This window comes from Homarus americanus, unplaced genomic scaffold (genome assembly GCF_018991925.1).
Source record: "Homarus americanus isolate GMGI-L3 unplaced genomic scaffold, GMGI_Hamer_2.0 scaffold74, whole genome shotgun sequence".
NCBI classification, from domain to species: Eukaryota; Metazoa; Arthropoda; class Malacostraca; order Decapoda; family Nephropidae; genus Homarus; species Homarus americanus.
The window spans coordinates 3,676,243-3,696,010 of record NW_024716951.1 but is presented as its reverse complement, the minus strand read 5'-3'; the positions used below and the strand labels follow the sequence as shown (position 1 = coordinate 3,696,010).

Sequence of the window (19,768 nt, the reverse complement as noted above, 5' to 3'; positions counted from 1 at the left end):
TATTATTATTCCATGTGGCCTAAGTATCAGGGTCTCCCAATTAAGAGTTTGTAATCTTCAGGTTTAAGAGACGTAAAGGCCAGGGGGTCCCCAACAACCGATATGGCAACAACTCCCAGCCCAGTACTCCCCTCAAGGCCAAGTCTGGCGACAGTAAGTTTTCACCACATTTTAGCATTATACTGCATTGAGTTTTGTGGTTATCTCTTATTTTATATATACATACACAGTGGTCCCTTGGTAAACGAACACAATTCGTTCTACAGAGTCGTTCATTAACTGAAAATTTTGTAAACCGAATCTATTACTTCAGTGGGATATTGGGTAATTGGTTCCAACTCACAGAAAAAGTATTGTATATCGTTAATAGAATTCACAAAACATTATATAAACGAAATACAGTGGTCCCTCGGTTAACGAGTGCCTCAGTTAACGAGATTTCGGTGAACGAGTTACCTTCCATAAGATTCTTAACTTCGGTTAACGAGCAATCCCTCGATTAACGAGTTTCTTACGAGCCAACCTGGTCATGATTTCACTTGCATTTGGCGGTCCACCAGCTGTAGTATTAGTCCGCCAATACAGTAATCGGTTCTAGGGCTTAAATTCCTTACCATTTTAGCAAATATCAAGAAGTTTATACTATTCAATAATTTTAACAGTTTAATATTAAATTTTTTACTCATTTTAACAATTATTGAACATAATTGAAGGTAATGAAACTAGTTTTATGCGTGCCATCCAGCCTCTCAACACACCATACAGGCGTCAGTCTTTGTATCTTTTCAGTGGAGGTAACATCTTGCTTGAGACTCTTCAACTAAATGCTTTTTTTCTGTTTTTGCAAGCAAATTATTGGTCATTTTGAAATTTATTTTACATATTGACAATATATAATGCAGTGCAGTGTTGATTTAAAGAAAATAATCTTGAATTGCACCAAGAGAACTAAAATTTTATGGGTGAAATGGCGCCATGGGGTGACTTCTCTTCCACCCCAATGCCTTCTCTTCTTTCTCCAGGAGCCTTCTACATACACCTCAAAGTAAGTGTACTTTTCTACCTTTTTTGTTGAAACCCATTGAAACAATGGACGTTAACGAGCAACCTTTAGAACGGATTTCTCGGGACCAGGCACAGTAGGTGAGTGGTTCTCTAACAACGGTCAGAAGGTGTTCGTTGTTCCAAAATTTCGGACCGAAACCATTGTTTCAATGGGATTTTGGGTAATTGGTTCCAGCTCTCACCGAAAATTACATACAAAGTAAAAATAAATGCAGTAAAGTACACTTACTTTGAGGTGTGTATGTAGAAGGCTCCTGGTTGATGATGATGATGATGATGGGAATTAGAAGTGGGGGTGGAGGAGAAGGGAGAAGAGAAGGAAGTGGGGGTGGAAGAGAAATCACCCCATGCTTCATGCCGTCATTTCACCCATAAAATTTTAAGTTCACTAGGTGTAATTCAAGATTATTTTCCTTAAATTAACACTGCACTGCACTATATATTGTAAATATGTAAAATAAATTTCAGAATGACCAATAATTGTCCTGTAAAAATGTAAAAATAGTTTATGTTCAAGAGAGTCTCAAGCAAGATGTTACCTCTACTGACCAGAGATACAAACTGATACCTGTTTGGTGAGTTGAGTGGCTGTTTGGCAGACTAAAAACTAGTTTCCTGTACTTCAATTATGTTAAATAATTGTTAAAATGACTAAAAATTTTAATATAAAACTTGGAAAATTATTGAATAGTACACCCTTCTTGATATTTACTCAAATGGGAACGAATTTAACCCCTAGAACTGATTACTGTATTGGCGGACTAATATTCCAGCTGGTGAGCAAGCGAAAACATGTTGAGAGGAATTCGCTAACCGAATTGAATATTCTTATGGAAGGTAATTCGTTAACCGAAATTTCGTTAACTGAGGGACCACTGTACAATAATAAATAAAAAAACATATAATACTGTATTTTAACTTACTTTGAGGTGTGTATGTCGTATTACTGGCAGCTTTGTTTACATATCAAACAGCTGATTGCAGAGGCAGTCGATGATGACATGCCATATTCTTTACAGAGTGCATTGGCTCTAATGCCGTCTTCATGCTTCATAATAATTTCTGCACTGTATATTATCAATATGTTAACTAAATTTCAGAATGACCAATAATTCTAATATAAAAAATGCTGAAATATTCAAGAGACCAACTTTCTTAATATTTACTTCACTGGAAACGAATGTTTGGCGGACTAGCCGATCACCTGATGCGCACAACATAACGTGTTTGTTGTAAGGATTTTGTTAATCGAAGTTTTGTTTGTTAATCGAACTGAAAATCCTTATGGGAGCTAATTTGTAAACCGAAATTTCGTTAATCGAACCGTTCGTTAACCGAGGGACCACTGCATATGGTCTCAGCATTTATTAAAAAATAACTTGGGAAATGCCGAGTTATATAAAATAATCTGGGAAAATCTCGGCATATTTGGCCATGTGGGTAACACTCACTGCATCGCACTCCATGCTTGGTCAGTCTGGTGTTTGTTATTGTTGTGGTCAGGTGTGTCCTAGCTCACTCCACCCAGTACTTACATGTAGGAAGGGAAGGTGCTGTAGCACCCTACTATTTTGGGTATAAAGCACCACAGAGTATCTAGGGCACCAGAATTAATATTCAGCACTCCCTGGTAAAATTTGGTTCCTGTGGTACTAATCCATTAACACCCAACAACGTCCTCCATTTATGTCAGGCCGGCCACTGTAAGCAGAATGTCTCCACTATTACGGTATACAGTATATCATTACGCCATATATTTTTCTCATATTTATTAGTTAATAAAATTCTTAAGAATTTTGTGTTTCTCTCAAGTACCAAACTAAATTATTCCATTGAAATAACACTTTGATTTAGTGTGAATTTGATTTAAAGCGACCTCTCCTGGAATGTATTTTGTGTTATATCGATGTTCTACTGTATACTCTTGTTAATTCTGATCATTATAATTAGGGTTTTGGCTCAATTTGTATTATTATTTTTTTATGAATTCAGATTTGAATTTGGAATTAATCCTAAGTAATGGAACGGTTCCAAAAAGTCACATGGTGCCAAGCTTGAAAATTCAGGCCTGTCGCTTCTCGTCAATTCTGACCACGTGGCATCCTGGGCGGGCTTGAAATTTCAGTCTCATTGATTCATCTATGCTCTCGCCACTCCCCAAGCAGGCTTGGGTCATGCTGCTATTATGTAAGAGCGTGTCACTAGCACAAGCGCTAAGTTACGTGCTGTTGCCACCTCATCAGTCGAATTGTTTAGTTCTTTAAAGCAGAAGTTTTCAAGTTTTCAAGTAATATTGTTAATTGTGTTGATGGAAATAAAAATCTAAAAGATTTGCGAGATTTTGGGTGAGAAAATTAATGCAGCTTGTGATAAAACTGCACATAAACTATTAATGCATCATGACTGCCCCTATGTCTGGCAGCACCCAGTTGTTTACTACCCGTGCAGCATGCATGTTGGATGCTTGCATTCTCCCTGGATTTATATATCATCTGCATATTATCACCTCACCTTAAAATGTAAATGTTACAGTTATTTATCACTGTACTATTTACTTTATTATTACTTTATGTACATTAATAAAATATTTGTTTGCACAGTACACTGTAATTATAGATGGAATATTTTATGTGGCAGCCAAGGCATGGTAACTGAGTATGTTTGTTGGTTGGAGTAATGAGGAACAATCTTCAGAATGATCTGAATAAAGTGCAAAAACAGAACAGAAAACAAATGAATAATCAAACACAAAAATTTGAAAATTGTTGAATAATGTCAAAACATTCTGAACTCGGTTACTTCTCATTTTTTGGTAATTCAGGAGGCTCAGAGCCCCTTTTTTGTTGAATTAATGTGGGGGTAGTGTACAGTAAGCATTTAGAATATTCAAATTTTTCATGATGCAACATAGATACTAATTTTATGTTGTCGGGCTCCGAGTCCATCATAATACGTAGTCTGTAACAAAGAATTATCCCAATACAATTTAATGAAATTACCTCAATACAGTGACCCCTCGGTTAACGAACTCAATCCGTTCCAGAAGGTCGTTCGTTAACCGAAAAGTTCGTTAACCAAAACCATTGTTTCAATGGGTTTTTGGGTAATTGGTTCCAGCTCACCGAAAATTTCCTAAATTCAACAAAAATGGTAGAAAAGTTCTCTTACTTTGAGGTGTGTATGTAGAAAGCTCCTGGATGATGATGATGATGATGATGATGGGATTTAGAATGGGGGTGGAGGAGAAGGAAGAAGAGAAGGCATTGGGGTGGAAGAGAAGTCACCCCATGGCACCATTTCACCCATAAAATTTTAGCTCTCTTGGTGTAATTCAAGATTATTTTCTTTAAATCAACACTGCACTGCATTATATATTGTCAATATGTAAAATATATTTCAAAATGACCAATAATTTGCTTGGAAACACAGAAAACAAGCATTTAGTTGAAGAGAGTCTCAAGCAAGATGTTACCTCCAGTGAAAACAGAGAGAGACTAACGCCTGTTTGCTGTGTTAAGAGGCTGGATGCCGCGCATTAAACCAGTCATTTTACCTTCAATTATGTTCAATAATTGTTAAAATGACTAAAAAATTGAATATTAAACTTTTAAAATTATTGAATAGTATAAACTTCTTGATATTTACTAAAATAGTAAGGAATTTAAGCCCTAGAACCGATTAATTTATTGGCGGACTGATACTAAAGCTGGTTGCCTGGTCAGTGCAAGCGAAAACATGTTGAAGTCGGTTCGTAAGAAATCGTTAACCGAATTGAAGATCCTTATGGAAGGCAGTTCGTTAACCGAAATTTCGTTAACCGAGGCGTTTGTTAAACGAGGGGTCACTGTATTGCCTCAATTTATTTATTATTATTTTTTTTGTACATTAACCCTTTCAATGCGATTGCCGCACTCTATGCAGTAAAAAATGTCAGTGCAATTGCCGCACTGTATATGGTAATAATTTTTGCACCCATAGTTTGAAACTATTTGTCAGATAGACTAATCCTGTTTGATCAACTGGCATGTAAGGAGGTGGCCACGAGACCCGACCCACAAATTACCTCTATGCCTGCCAGTGTCTTCTCAGTCAGGGCCAGTAACAGACGTGCATTCGGGTTAGATTACCTGAATACAGTACCGCTAATTCCCTATCCAGGTAATCCCACCTGACTATGACAGTGTCAGATATAACATTATTGTGTATAAGCTCCTCTGTCAGTTACTGTAAATTCACTTAACTCTGAAGATGAAAAAAAATGTGTTTGCTTGTTCTGTATTTACGGCATATAAGATGCACTTAAAAAATGGCTATAAAAATCACTGTGTTCAGTTTGTGAAGTAGCAGGTCTCCTGCAGGCTGATGAATCCCCCATGCTGTCTCCAGTAGCCTAACTCCCGAATAAAGATTTTATTGTTTACTTAAATATATTATTATTATTATTACGGTACATCATCATCATTACTTTTAATTAATTAAAAGAGGAATTACAGTATATTGTAAATATTAAAGCTGGATAACCCCGAGATGATAATCGTGTTTACGGCACACAACTTTTCCCAACTGATCAGTAACTGTTTCTGAACTCTTGCAAGCATTACTACAGTATATATAAATGTCATACCTGCCACATTTATTTATAATTTTTATTATAAATCATCCTTTAGCTTTTGAAAGAAATGCCAATAGCCATCACCATGTAATGCCATCTATTGGTGTACAACGAAGATGAGTATTCAGTTGCCATTTGGGGTCTTTGCGGTGCTTACCGTAGGATGGACATTAGTACAACGAGTAGTGATCATAACAACAATTTGGTAATAACATATCAACAAGGATGGTGTCAAAACTATAATTTTATGGTATTTTAGCCTCATTTTAAGAGCACTGTGGGGGGGTATTATTGTTGAAAATTTATTTCATTTATACACTTACTGCATCATGTTCCATATTAATAGGAGAAAACATTAAATACTTAAATACAGTAGGCCCTTCAAATTTGCGGGGGTTGGGTTCTCAAAATGGCCGCGAATCGCCAAATCCGCAAATAACATTTGCTGAACTTGGGGGTGGGGGGGGGGTACATTTTTACTTGTGAACAAAGAAATGTATATTCCTTTTATGTGTTTGCCCTCAGGACAATTATTTCTTTTACCTGTACACCTGTATTGTATATGTGTGTGTGTGTGTGTGTGTGTGTAGACACACACACACAAATACTGTACCTGTATATACAATACAGGTAAAGGAAATTACTGTCCCTAGAACAAATGGCTCCCTGTCCCAGCCGCAAAAATGCCGGCAACTTTAAAACTACCCACAGACATTCTTGGTGACATCCGCGAATAATAGAGGACCGCGAAATAAAAATCCGCAAATTTTCCGGGCATACTGTATACTAAACAGTTCTTTTCCTAAATATTCCCTGCTGAAATGAGGCTATGTCTCATGTGACATAAAATATGGTATACGTAGTTGTGTGTGTCAAATATACTGTATTTTTTGTTTTGTTTTTACAATGCATGACACATCTTTGGAAGGTCTTTTATTTTTCAACTTTTCCTTCGCACTGGGTGTACAGCTGTCTATTCGGGATTCACAGAGAAAGGGTTAAAACGGCAAACTGTCTAAAATTGTCTGTACATATTATAGTTGTGTTTAGAGAAATATTGAATGTTCATTTGAAAATATAAATGTTTTTTTTACAATATATTTTAAGATACATAAGAAAATATTCAAATCATGTGTGGTCATCTAGAGCCTACTAGATAGTGTACATAGAGATGCTTGTAGCAAAAGTTGTTTACTATATTTCCGTAAAAATTGCCCTAAATCATGCATAATGGGTAGAAAAAAGTTGCCAGTGATTAGCCAAGCATACCTTTATCAAGTAACAGTGTAATGGTGTTATTTTAGAGATGAAATTAAACATTATTAAATGAAATATGCATGAAGGGACAGTAGTTGAATGGTTGTGAGAGAGAAAACATATGCAACCATCTCAATAAATCACTCATATCCACAGCATTATGCTATATGCTTTCTTATGGTTGTTATTTGCTTATTGTTTTCAAGTCATAAGAATAGTCACATTTGTTGTTTTGTTAATCTTTTGTATACCATATTTACATAATGGCCATCCAAGCTATAGGCAGGCCATGTATAGAGAGAAATAATTTGGTCAGGTGAATGGTTAGGTTAGCCACTGGGAAAGTTTTACTGTCGCATTCTCTTAAGGAAACATGTGACTGTCTCTTAAGATGAAGTACAGTACTGGTAATAAGTGTTCTTTTAAGTTTACAGCAAATTTCTTTTCTTTATTCATATATAAAACACATCACAGTTTATAGATGAATGCTGCCTTCATATGCTTCCACAATCTTCTGTCTGGAGCCTTTTCTGCTTATTAATCTCTTGGAAACTTTTTAGTGTCATCTACAGGGCCGGATTTACCAATAGGCCATTGGCCTAGGGCCCACCGGTATCTGGGGGCCCACTGAAACTAATTTGTCGCTCAGCGTGCCAGTGTATAACCTTGTTTCAAGTGTACACCGAGTATTTCATTATATAATATATTCACAACCATAAGGGCCCCTGTACAATAAGTATAGGCCTGCAGTGGTCTTCAACTGGTGGATCATGGCCCACTGGTGGGCCATGGGGTGGTTCTCAGGTGGGCCACAGACTAGGCCCGATAGTAAAATGAAGAAAATAAGATAAAATAAGATAATAAAAAATACATATATATATATATATACATTTTTTAAATGTCCGTGTCCCACCGTCGATCTATCTATATCTATACCTTGTACATACATATATACTGGAGAGAGAGAGAGAGAGAGACAGAGAGAAAGAGAATAAAGTTCAAGAAACCTTCAGCGCCTTGACGTGTGAAGGACAGGATCGTTTCACGTTCAGTACGTGTCAGGGTTACCGTTGGTTTGCTGACAGCTCGCTCAGCCAGTCAGTATCTTCTATAAATTTGGGGGCCCACTGATGAGTTTGGCCTGGGGCCCACAGTAGGTAAATCCGGCCCTGGTCATCTACGTATATAATAATATTTACTGTAGGATCCATTTGGGGATCTTCTTCATCCACTGTGTATCTGTTGTTTGTGCTGTCTGACCTACCTACTTTAAAAAACCATAACCAGTGAAAAATGAAATATTACACAGTATTATGCTTTCAGGGTCATCTGGCCTCAGCACCCCTCAAAATGACCGGACATCTACAACCTCCATCCATTCTTGTGGAGTGAAGAGGCGCCTGGAGCTGGCAGTGGGCTCTATTGATAACCTGGAGCTGAAGAACCGACTCAAGGCCATAATTACAGGATCCCGAGGTTCCGGTAGTAACACGTTTAGACTTCCCGGTAGACGCACTGTGAGGATGAAGCTGAGGAAAAAGGCATTAGAGACCAGAAGACTGAGGAAGACTAGACATAGTGATAGAGTTAAAGAAAATTTTAGTATTAAAGAAGAAGAGAAAAGGGAGTATATGAAAAATGTCGGTAAGAGTGAAAAAGACACTAAAAGTGAAGTCGAAGGAACTCAAAACAGTGAAGAATTACAAGTAGGAAAAAAGAGTAGTGTAAAGAAAGTTAGTTTAGATAGTGTTAAAGAATCTAAAGCTAGTGGCACTACTGATGATGAGCCCACAGTTAAAGAGAAATCTAAGAAAAATGTTAAAAAAGTTGCTACAAGTGTAAGTGTTCATGAAAATATAGCAGAGAGTGTGGTAAGCAAGCCATATGGTGTGCCTGTCTCAGGAGTTGATATTATTGTTAGTGATGTAAAGAGCAGCAAGAAAAAGACAAAGCAGGAAGAAGGTGATAAACAAGGTTCTCACACTGGCAAGAAGTCACAGACAGAAAAGAAAATTAATGGAGTTATCGACAAAATAAAGAAAACCAAGAAGCAAAAAGAAAATATTAGCAACGAAACACAGCCTCATAAAAAAATTAGTGGAGTTAAATTGAAGCAGCCACCAGCCAAGAAAGTGTGCAGTAAAGCTATTAAGAATGTCCCTTCTACAAAAGCTATTGAAAATTATGCAAAGCAGAATGGAATCAAGTCCTCAGGACCAATGGAAAAGGAGGGAATGGTCAAGAAAGACAAAGCTGTTACGGGAAAACAGAGCATTGGTAAAAAGAGCATTGGAACAAAAATCAAGTCGGTATTAAGTAAAAATATTGGAATGATAGAGAAACCTGGGGATAAAAAGCCTCCAAAGAAAGTGAGTGGTAAAACTAGAAAGTCCATTGACTCAGAATCTGGGCGTGAGGGGGAGAATGTTGACCTGCAGGCACCTGGAGGCCTTCTTAAAAGTTTAGTGGTAGAAAAAAAGTCAAGGCCTAAGAAAATTAAAGATATACCAGCACCAGTAGTTAATCCAGGGTTGGACACAAAAGAGGCTGAGGTGGAGAAAAAGAATTTAGAGGCAATGAAAAGCACAGAGGTTCATCAGTTTATAAAAACTGAAGTGGACCTATTTGAAGATGAAACACTAAGTCTTCCCCAAGGAACAAAGTCTAACATACAAGAAGTTCCTGAAGTTAAGGAGATGGAAATAAAAGAAATGGTGGTTAGTCAGTTACCAAAGACAAGGAAACAAGTTTATTATTCCTCTAGTGAAGACAGTGAGGATTCTGATGACTCTGAGCCCGAAGTGATTCGGAATTTCCGGAGTGGAAGGCGTTGTGGGGGAAGGATGGGACTAAGGAACAAGAGAATTCCAATAAATACTCGCTACTCATTCCGTACTTGCTTTTCTTCAGGCAAAAAAGAGGATGACAACTCTGATTTAGATGACGTAGATGATATAAAGCAAAAAAAAGTAGATTACTTGGAGAAGGAAGAAGAAGAGTTTTCAGAAGAGTTACCAATCACATCAAAAAGAAAAAGAAAAGTTGCCAACTATGAGAATCAAGATGACTATACATATGTTCCCTTTGAGAGTTCATCTGAAACCGAGGATGATGTGTCTGAGAAGGAGGTGGATAGCATTGTAGAAAGAGTTCCTTGGTCTCCCAGGAAAAAGAGAAAAGGCACAAGAAGCAACACCAGAGAGAGTAGTACTCCTCTGACAGATACACTATACAGTGAAGACAGTTGTTCAGAAGAGAAGCTGGAGGAGGAGGTGGAACTTGAAGACCCTGGTAATGATAAAGAGACAAATGTGCCCTTTTTGTCTGTCCCAAGTAGTGATACTATAGACAATGAAGTAAAAATTACAAAGGGAAAAAACAATGACAACATGATGAATACTGATAGTGAAAATGTTGAGGGGAAAGAAGACAGCATTGAAAGTGAAGTAAAATTACCAAAGATGAAAGAAAATATGAAGTCTTTGAATATTTCTAGTGTTAACCTTGAGGGGAAAGAAGACAAAACTGTGAACAAAGTGTCAAAGAAAAAGAAAAGTGCGACTTTACCTGATCAGTTGTCTTCTAGTACTACTGTACTGGAAGAAGAACCAGGTATTGTTGGGAAACTTCAGAAGAAAAAGAAAGGTGTTAAGCAGGTGCAACCAAAAGTGTATGTTGAAAAGGCTAAGGAAGAGTGTCAAGAAATGATTGCAAAATCTCTAGTTAAAGATGAAATTGTGACTCAAATGCTTCTAGGAGTTGAAGAATCTGTTCAGAAGCAGAAGTGTGTTACCTTACAGAATACTTCCAGTGTGGCTCTGCAAACAGATGGTTATCTCCATACAGAGAAAATACAAAAGAAAAGGACTGTAAAATCGCAAGAGGGTTATAGTGAAGCACTGCAGACTAGTGTACAAGTAACATCAGTACCAGGGCTGCCAAGTAATTCACAAGTAATGGCTCTTCCAGTCTCTAAGAAAAAGAACATGACGTTAAATACAATGTTAGCTCCAGCGGGTGAGGAGTCTACCCTTGAAGTTGAAAATATTGTTGGGAAAGTGACAAAGAAAAAGAAACCACCAAAGTCTCACTCATCAGCTAATGCCATTCTTCAACACCCACTTGATGACCTCAAAGGAAAAATGGTTGAAGATAGCTCAGTGACTTTACCTTCAACAGCAAAAAGAAAAAAGAAAAAGAAAATTATTCCTGCAGTTTTGGATTCTTTCAGTCAGGACACAAATAATGTTAAGAATCTTTCACTAAATATAACTGATGATGATGATGATGAAGATGATCTTCCACTCTCCGCTCTTGCTCTACAAAGCAATAATAAGAAAAAAGCAGCATCAAACACAAGGAAAAGCAACAAAGGTTCAACACGAGATGTTGGACTACAAAAATTAAAGAAACCCTTACTGAAGGGGAAAACAGTTTTAACAGCAAAAAATCAAGATTCGTTGATAAAGGAATCAGTTGGTCATGATTCTGAATCTTCAAGTTTTGAAGGGTTTGTCCCACTGCCTGCTAAGAAGACTGGTAGAAGTAAAACAACAGTTAAAAAACCAAGGAAGAAATTAGATCTGATGAAATCAATAATAGAAATGAATACAGGTAGCACTGCTAGTGAATCAGAATTGTCAGATGTACCTAAACCACCGAAGAAGCTGAAAAAAATACCCTTAACCACCTCTGACAAAGATACTGAAAAGGATGTAAGTATGCCAAGTTTAATTAAAGTTTCAAAAGTAAAAGGTATAGACCATGAAAATTGTCACTTGAATCATCAGCCCAAAGAGAAAGGAACAACCCAGAAGAGAATAAGAGCCAAACAAGTGCTGAAACCTTCTCTCCAACAAAACCATGATAGTTCAGAGGGTAAGACAAAAGTGGCTAAGTCCTCTAAAACAACTGCCAATTCTTTAATACCTAACACAATGCCAGTTTTAGAACCAATGAATATTTTTAAGCCAGATATAGGAGGCACCTCAGATCTTCCTGAGAGTGATATTAATGGTGAAGGAGGTGTGACCCTCTCCCAGCAAGTGCCTGCTAAGATCAAGCGACGTCGATCATCAGTCGAGAAAATAAAAGACATTCCCACCAGGTCATCTGTGCTAGTGCAGCTGCAAGAAACTCAGTCTCCACCAGAGTTAAGATTAATGACTGATGAAGTCCAAGGTGAGGATGTTGGTATATCATCACTGAATACCGAACAACAGTTGCCTCCTTCAAAAGGTAGACCCAAGAAGCCTCCACAGCCAAGAAAGAGGAGAATTAAGTCAACGCAAGAAATCTTGTTGAAAACTAAATCATTTGGCATGCCAGATCCACCACCAGAAGTTATTGCTGCAAGTGAAGTAAAAGAATTGAGAGTCAGTGCATCACAAAAGAAGCCAGAAAAAAGAAAAAGAGCGGCATCAACATCCGGAGTGCCATCCAAAGACGTACATGAGTTGGCCAATCCAGTAAAAAACGTTGGTCAACCACTTGTTAATCTTAGTAACCCGCCAAAAAAGAATTGTGAAAGTAATAAAAGAAAGAAAAGTGGAAGTAATAACAAAATGGAAATTAATGAACTTATGTGTATTGATTGTGGATTAAGGTTTGGGTCTGTTGCCTCACTAGAAGATCACCAGCAGGATTGTGTTACTATTGCCTTTGAGATGAGTCTTATGGAAGCAGAAGACCATCTTTTTGAGTGTCCACACTGCCATTTAACTTTTGCCCTGAAAGGTACCCAGCGAAAACACACAACTTCATGCCGTTTGGTCAAGTATAAGCGAGCATCAAATCGACAGGATAGCCGATCACTAAAGAAAGCAAGTAGAAATTCAGTTCCTCTTGATACTCGCCTTCCTGAGAAAGTGGTTGATAGCAGTGATATAATATTAATTGCCGAAACACCTCCACGCAAGGCTGTTGTGACAGGTCGTAGAAGTAGCAAGGAAAATGTTGCCGGTGATGAAGACGTGGCCTCTACTTCCCCACTAAAGGATGGTGGTGTGACATCATTTTCAGATCATACTGAGAAAATTGATGCAGATTTGAGTGAAAGTAAATTGAAAGAAAATGTAAAAAATGTTGGTAATATACAAAAAGTAGTGCCTATAACTGCAAGAGGTAGTCCAAGAACCAAAAAAGAATCTCAGGTCAATGGGAGGTTAGTGAATGGTGAATTATTTGATTTTCCTCCTGCAAAAGTTGATGTTAATCAGCGGTGTTCCATTTGTGAATACGAAGTTACTGATCAAGATACGTCAAAAAAACATCACTTATTGCAACAGTTTGCTCACCGCTGCCAGCAGCAGGCAGTGCTTGAGGTGTGTGCATTGGTCACTTACTACAACCTAGGTATTGAATCGGTTAGGTCATTGGTATCGTCTGCAACTATGTATCAAGGGTCAACCATACTCCACCTCGATGCAAAACAACAGGAATCCATTAATGCTAGTCCCATCTCAACAAATTCCTCCAGCAGTAGTGCCATAAAGCTACAAGAGATTTTAGCTTCCCCACACTGCACAAGGATGTCATCTGTTTTGGAGACAATAGCCAAACATCATCAGACCACAGAAAGTATTAGCATTAGTGGCACCCGTCAAGAAGCCTTAAAAGCAGTCTCAGCATTGGAGGAGATACTGAAAGAAATGTCTGAAGTTGATAGTGCCATTAGGAAGAATTATATGCTCAAGTCTATGAGAGAAACTTTTGAAGCAGGGATTTTAAACTGAATGATCATAAAGATGAGATAACTGATAGTCAGTATAAAGGTTGTGACTGGTTAATAATTATTTTATTTCATTACATGCAATAATATTGACAGGCTGTAAGTGGGTGAATGGTGGCACCATACAGCAAGTCGTGGGCATTTTTGTGAATATCACAATATAGGTTTATTTTTCAAAGGACCAGTACTGTACATTGTATGTGATGGAAGAGAATTAAAATTGTAAATTACTTGTTATTGTGAATGTTACATTTCACAATAATTCTCATAAAACTCTGGGCAGTATCTTTGAGTTAGGAGTTTCCAGTTTGTATCTACAGTTTAGTTGAATTTGAAGAAAAATCAAAATATTTATTGTAGACTGACCTAAAGTTGTATAATATATTAGTGTGTATATTTGTTATTGTTAGTCTAGAATGAATAATTGAGATTTAAATCTTTCTGGGAACATAAATGACATAAAATAGGGTTCTAGAAAATTAGGGACTGGGCTCAAGTTGCTCATACTGGCTCTTGCACTAAGTTTCATTTGTTAATTTTGTAGAAAACTTATTCTTTCTATTTATTCATATTATTTATAATGATTGATTTTACAACAGTTGAATTTCAAAGGGAATTTTGCCTAAGTTCTGTTCACAGAATTTTGCAAATGTTAGCAAACAGTTCCCAATACACCCCTAGGAATTCTCGAGTTAGTAATTTTGTGTGTTATTTGTGGTTGCTCTCTGCTTGGAGGTAATGTCCTGTATGCAGTATTGCATTATAGTTCTATAGTGAAATGTGGCATCCTCACAAATGTGCATATTAAGGATTTGTGAACTATGTAATTTTGGATCCAGTAATATGGATATATTTCTATCAAAACCTGCTTAGATGTAGAAATTTGTTATTGTAGGAATTATTTTAGATATTGTATCTAAATGTCTCTTGATCTCAAAACAAGTCAGATTTAACCTGTACAGTGAGTTTGAGGAGATTCCTGGAAGCACAGCCCCGACACTGACGACACTTCTGTGCTCTCGGGAAAGTCTTATATTTTTTTGTGCATGGATACTGCATTGTGGAGACACTTCACTCATTTTTCTGCTTCATATGGACAACAGCAGCACATATTTACAGATAATCATTATATATATATTTTTTTGTTTCTTCGTCTTTCCTGTATTTAGGCGTAAATACCCAACACTTGTTGTTGGCTACTCTTTTCCGTCACTTAGTTATAAGACTGTGCTGTGTGTAAGTTTGTCTTTTCATATTATTTATAAAATACATTTTTGTACTAAACAATAATATAAGAATAAATGGAGATGCATGAATTTTTTCTTAGTTTATCTCTGATTCATCATTTTGGTACATTGTACTGTACTGTATTCTACTGTAGATGTGTTTTTGACAGCATTAATTCTTACTGTAATCAATATATGAGTATCAGTAATAGAACTAATAATGATACTGTACACATGATAAATATGTGAAGGCATTCTATAAAAAGAAAAGAATAGTAATAATAATATGGACATAAAAGATACATTAAGCGCATTTAGTCAACTTGTGAAAGATTGACCACAGCCTGGTGTCACTCATGGCATGACCCTACTCCTACACGGAGTCCAACGGGCACTTCATTTTCTTCAGTCAAATGTGCCTTGAATGAGTTGTCTTGGTTGCTGTTAATGAGGTGGTGGATTGAACAGAAGCCTGTGTCTTGCCTGCATTCTTGTTGACTTAGCCAAACCAAAGCTATGACCAGAATCACCCTAACACACCGACCTCCACACACGAGCTGGAATTTTTACATCCAAATTGATGCTTTTCCTGACTGTTTGGCCGCATTACCAGAATTTTTTCTACACGTTAAGGGGAAAAAATAACAAAAATAGTTAGTACCACAGCTGTGGGGGGCATTTAAAATGGGCTAAGTGAGCAGTGATTTGCTGATCAACAATCAGTGCATGGTACTGGTAAGTTCAGTGTGTGGTGCAGAAAACTCTCTGGATTTTTTAACCACTTAAGAGATTTTAGATTTTGTTTTATAGTAAAATTTTTCTATAGAAGAGTGAGTATTGTAACAATACTTTTAAGAGCTATTCCTCTATAGTATTTTGAAAAAGAGATAATTTTCAGAACATTATTTCCAAGTTAGAGCTTGGGAGAATCAAACCATATGTATATGAGGTAATTTATGGAAAAAGTCAGTACTATAGTACTGTACAAGTAATAATACAAAATTGCTTGATATATAAAGATATCATTTATTTATATTAGTCAAAATGAAAAAGAGCAACAATCAAAACTATTTACACTCCCAATGGCCAGACTCACAATGGATCCATGATAACATAGAGCTTTAGGGCTGGGAGAGAGATCAAATGTGTTGGCTCTACCTACATAGACGTTAATTTAATCCGCACTCTTTACATCCGGAAATTGATTTAGGCTCTCAAAAGTGGGTAAGAGTAAGTTGGGAGTGGATGGGTACCTTGTTGATATTGATATGAAATAGTTTATTTAGACAGAAAAATACAGATACAGAGTGGACAATATTAACAATATTGACATGGCTGAGCCAATTGAGAGCCTGCACTCTTTTAGTGGTTATGGCATTATATGAGAACTCAAAACTTTGTGAGAGGAATTTGAGATGAAAGTAGGGAGGGGTCTGGAGCCCCCTTCTGGTTACCATAGTGCTAAAGGCACTTCAGGAACGGACCTGCCGTGGGAGTTGTTGTATGGTGATGACTTGGTGCTAACAGCAGATGGTAGTGAAAAAAATTAAGAACTGGAAGGAGGGAATAAAGTCAAAGGGCCTGAGAGTGAATGTCATGAAAACAAAAGTATTGATCAGTGGTAAGGAAAGTGGAAAATAGCCAAATGCTGTCTGAGAGAAATGTGTTGGCAACAACTCAATAAAGTGCAATGAGTGTAAGTGGGTACACAAGAGGTGCAATGGAGTAGATGACAGAAAGCAGGTTGTTAATGACTAAGTGTTCTGTATGTGCAGGTAGCCATGTGCCTATGGCAAGGCTGGAGAAAATACTTTATTGGGATATGTCCCTGGACTATTACCTGGATGCTATAAAGCCTGGTCAGTTGCAAGAGTCAGAAGTGACTGGAGGAAGTTTAGAGAGTTTTTGCATTTATTGACAGCAAGAGGTTCTTCCCTCTGAGTGAAGGGAAGAATGTATGCAGCTTATGTGACGTATGGCAGTGAAACAAGGGAAGTTAAAGAAAATGACATAATTGTGCAGGCTTCAGCAAGCTGAAATGAGAATGGTGAAGTGATATATAATGTGACACTGAAATACAGGAGGCCCTGTTCAGAGCTGAGAGGGCAGCTGAGTATTAAGAGTACAGTACTGTATTGGCAAAGTTCTACATTGAGGCAGGCTGAGATGGCTTGGTCATGCAGTGTGAATGGATGAGACCAGTTGGGTCAAGAGGTGCATGCACCTAAATGTTGAGGGAAGGAATGCCAGGGGTGGACCAAGAATGACATGGGAAGAGGTTGTAAGAATTGACATCAAGAATTAAGAATCTGACAAGAGACTGCAAGAGTCTGTGCAAGATGGAGAGCTGCCATCAAGTAATTAGGGCTAACCCATGCAACTGTAGAAAATGGCCGTTAAATATTGTTGCTGATGGTTAGTGCTTTAGTTGCTTTTAGAGTCAATCCACTTCTGGGTGAGAGGAGTAAAACAGCAGGTGCACTAGCTCAACTACTCATCTGCATAGGGTCAAGAAGGTACTACAGTATACTCCTTTCACATGAGCTTTGCAACCAGGGCCTAGAGCAGGTTTTAGTAATGCGGCTAATTGGCTGGTAGAATGAGATACATTGGGTTAATCTAGAGCTTTCATTACATGTACTGTACTTTATATTCTGCAATTGAAAGTGTTGATATAGAATGATATCCAAAGTCAGGAAGTAAAAATTAGTAATGTATGTGAAACACATTGATAATGTAGATATCTTAAAGCGAAAAAGAAAATGCTAAAAACGGTCAGTAACACCCAACTACCTGTATATTGTTATGCCGAGGCATAATGTACAGTACTGTACTGTACAGTATTATAATTTTTGCGAACTAGGTGATTTGATTATTTTCTATTCCAAGCAACAATTATTTTGGCAAGTTTGCGGAAATTTTCTTGTATACTGTATATTGATGCACTACTTATGTAAGAATTTTGTAAAACGTATTGCATAATTTTTTTTATGATTTTCTTACATATTGTAGGCCGAGATCTATCTACAGCTTTCCAGACGTATATTGTTCCAACCTGCAATGTCTGCAAGCTGCCTCGGAAGTCAGTCGACCGCTTCTGTTCAGAGTGTGAAGTACAAGCCTAGCGACAGCTAAAGATAATTGTTGTTCAAGTAATGTGGAATTGTTGTGAGCGATATAAAGTGAAAAGACTAAGGAATTGTACACTGATAGTGTGCTGCCTGTATAGATTCAAAGTGAGAAGTCCAGTAGTAAAGACATACCCTGTGAACAGTTTTGTGAAGAATTAGTGAACAGTAAAGAAGACTACAGTTCACAAATGTGTTTCTTTTACCCGGTGGAAATCTACGTGTCTGTAGTTTTGTCTGTACACTGATACCGATTGTCGGGAAATTACCAGAGACTGGTGGAACAGCTAGTGGTAATTCGATGACACTTGTGATATATTTACTGCTTTGGCCACTGGTAACCAGTGGTGGAAGCTGGTAAGCAGCAAAAGGGATTCATAACATTGTTATCAGGAGTGAGATATCCTAGTAGTAGTGAGGTATTAGTCAAGATGGAAGGTGCCCGTGTCCAGACCAGAAGCCAAGCCAGGCCAGGCCAGGCAACGGGAGATTTTCATGGCTGATCTGATGCAATTCTTACATGTACAATGAGAAAAACATAAACAACAATTCCATAATGCTTGAATAACTATTGCAAGAGCATTGAGAAGATTGGGCCCAAAAAAGGAGGACTGTTACAAGTGGAAACGAGAGCGAGAGAAAGGCAATACTGAGAAGAATGTGGAGAAGAGAGGATGTTGGACGTGTGGAGAAGATGGACACTTCAAGATCAATTGCCACGGACTTCCAAGAGTGAGAAATAATAGTAGCTCACTAAGACGGGGAAACTAGAGATGGCTAGTGCAGAATCCTACCATATTCTCGGGCAGAATTCTACCGTATTCTGGAGCAGAATCCTACCGTCTTCTAGGCGGAATCCGACCGTTTTCTTTGGCAGAATCTTACCGTCTTTAGTGACAGAATCCTACAGTCTACTGGCGCAGAATCCTAACGCTTTCTGGAGCGATATCCTACCGCCTCCTTGGGAAGAATCGTAGCGTATTCTGGGGCGGAATCCTCCCCTTTTCTGGGACGGAATCCTACCTAATTCTGAGGCGGAATCCTACCATCTCCTGAGGCAGAATCCTACCATATTTGGGGCGGAATTCTACCCTATTTTGGGGCGGAATCCTACCCTATTCGCGGACGGAATCCTACCCTATTCTCGGGCGAAATCCTACCCTATTCTGGGGCAGAACTCTACCAGCTTCTGGGGCGGAATCCTACCGTCTTCTGGGGTGGATTCCTTCCATCTTCTAGGGCGGAATCCTACTGTATTCTGGTATAAAATCCTCCCGTATTCTGCAGCGGAATCCTACTGTATTGTGGGCGGAATCCGACTGTTTTCTGGGGCAGAATCTTACCGCCTTTGGGGACAGAATCCTAAAGTCTGCTGGCGCAGAATCCTACCGTTTTCGGAGCAATATCCTACAGTCTCCTTGGGTTGGTTATTTACTTTCCCGAAAAGTAGATTATCTACTTTCCCGAAAAGTAGATTATCTACTTTTCGGGAAAGTAGATTATCGACTTTTTGGGAAAGTAGATTATCGACTTTTTGAGAAATATTACCTTATTTTGAGAAGTAGATTATCATAGGAAACGGGAACTTTGTATCACTGAAAATGGGAAATATCTACTTTCTGGGAGAGTTGGTTATCTACTCATCATAGAAAGCGGGAAATTTGAATTATAGAAAATGGGAAATAATCTACTTTCCGGGAAAGTTGGTTATCTACTTTCCCGAAAAGTAGATAGATTTTCTACTTTTCGG

The 19,768-nt window shown here is 37.9% G+C and overlaps 1 protein-coding gene across 2 annotated transcripts in view; it reads left to right on the top strand.

Moving 5' to 3' along the window:
* Nucleotides 1–14,980, top strand: part of LOC121858646 — a 34,974-nt gene extending 19,994 nt beyond the window's left edge. For both annotated transcript variants that reach the window (XM_042355184.1, XM_042355183.1), the window contains exons 4-5: nt 62–153; nt 8,258–14,980. In XM_042355184.1, coding sequence (XP_042211118.1) covers nt 62–153; nt 8,258–13,668 — 5,503 coding nt within the window. In that variant the 3' untranslated portion in view covers nt 13,669–14,980. The remainder of the gene's footprint in view (nt 1–61; nt 154–8,257) is intronic.
* The last annotated feature ends 4,788 nt before the right edge of the window (nt 14,981–19,768 follow it).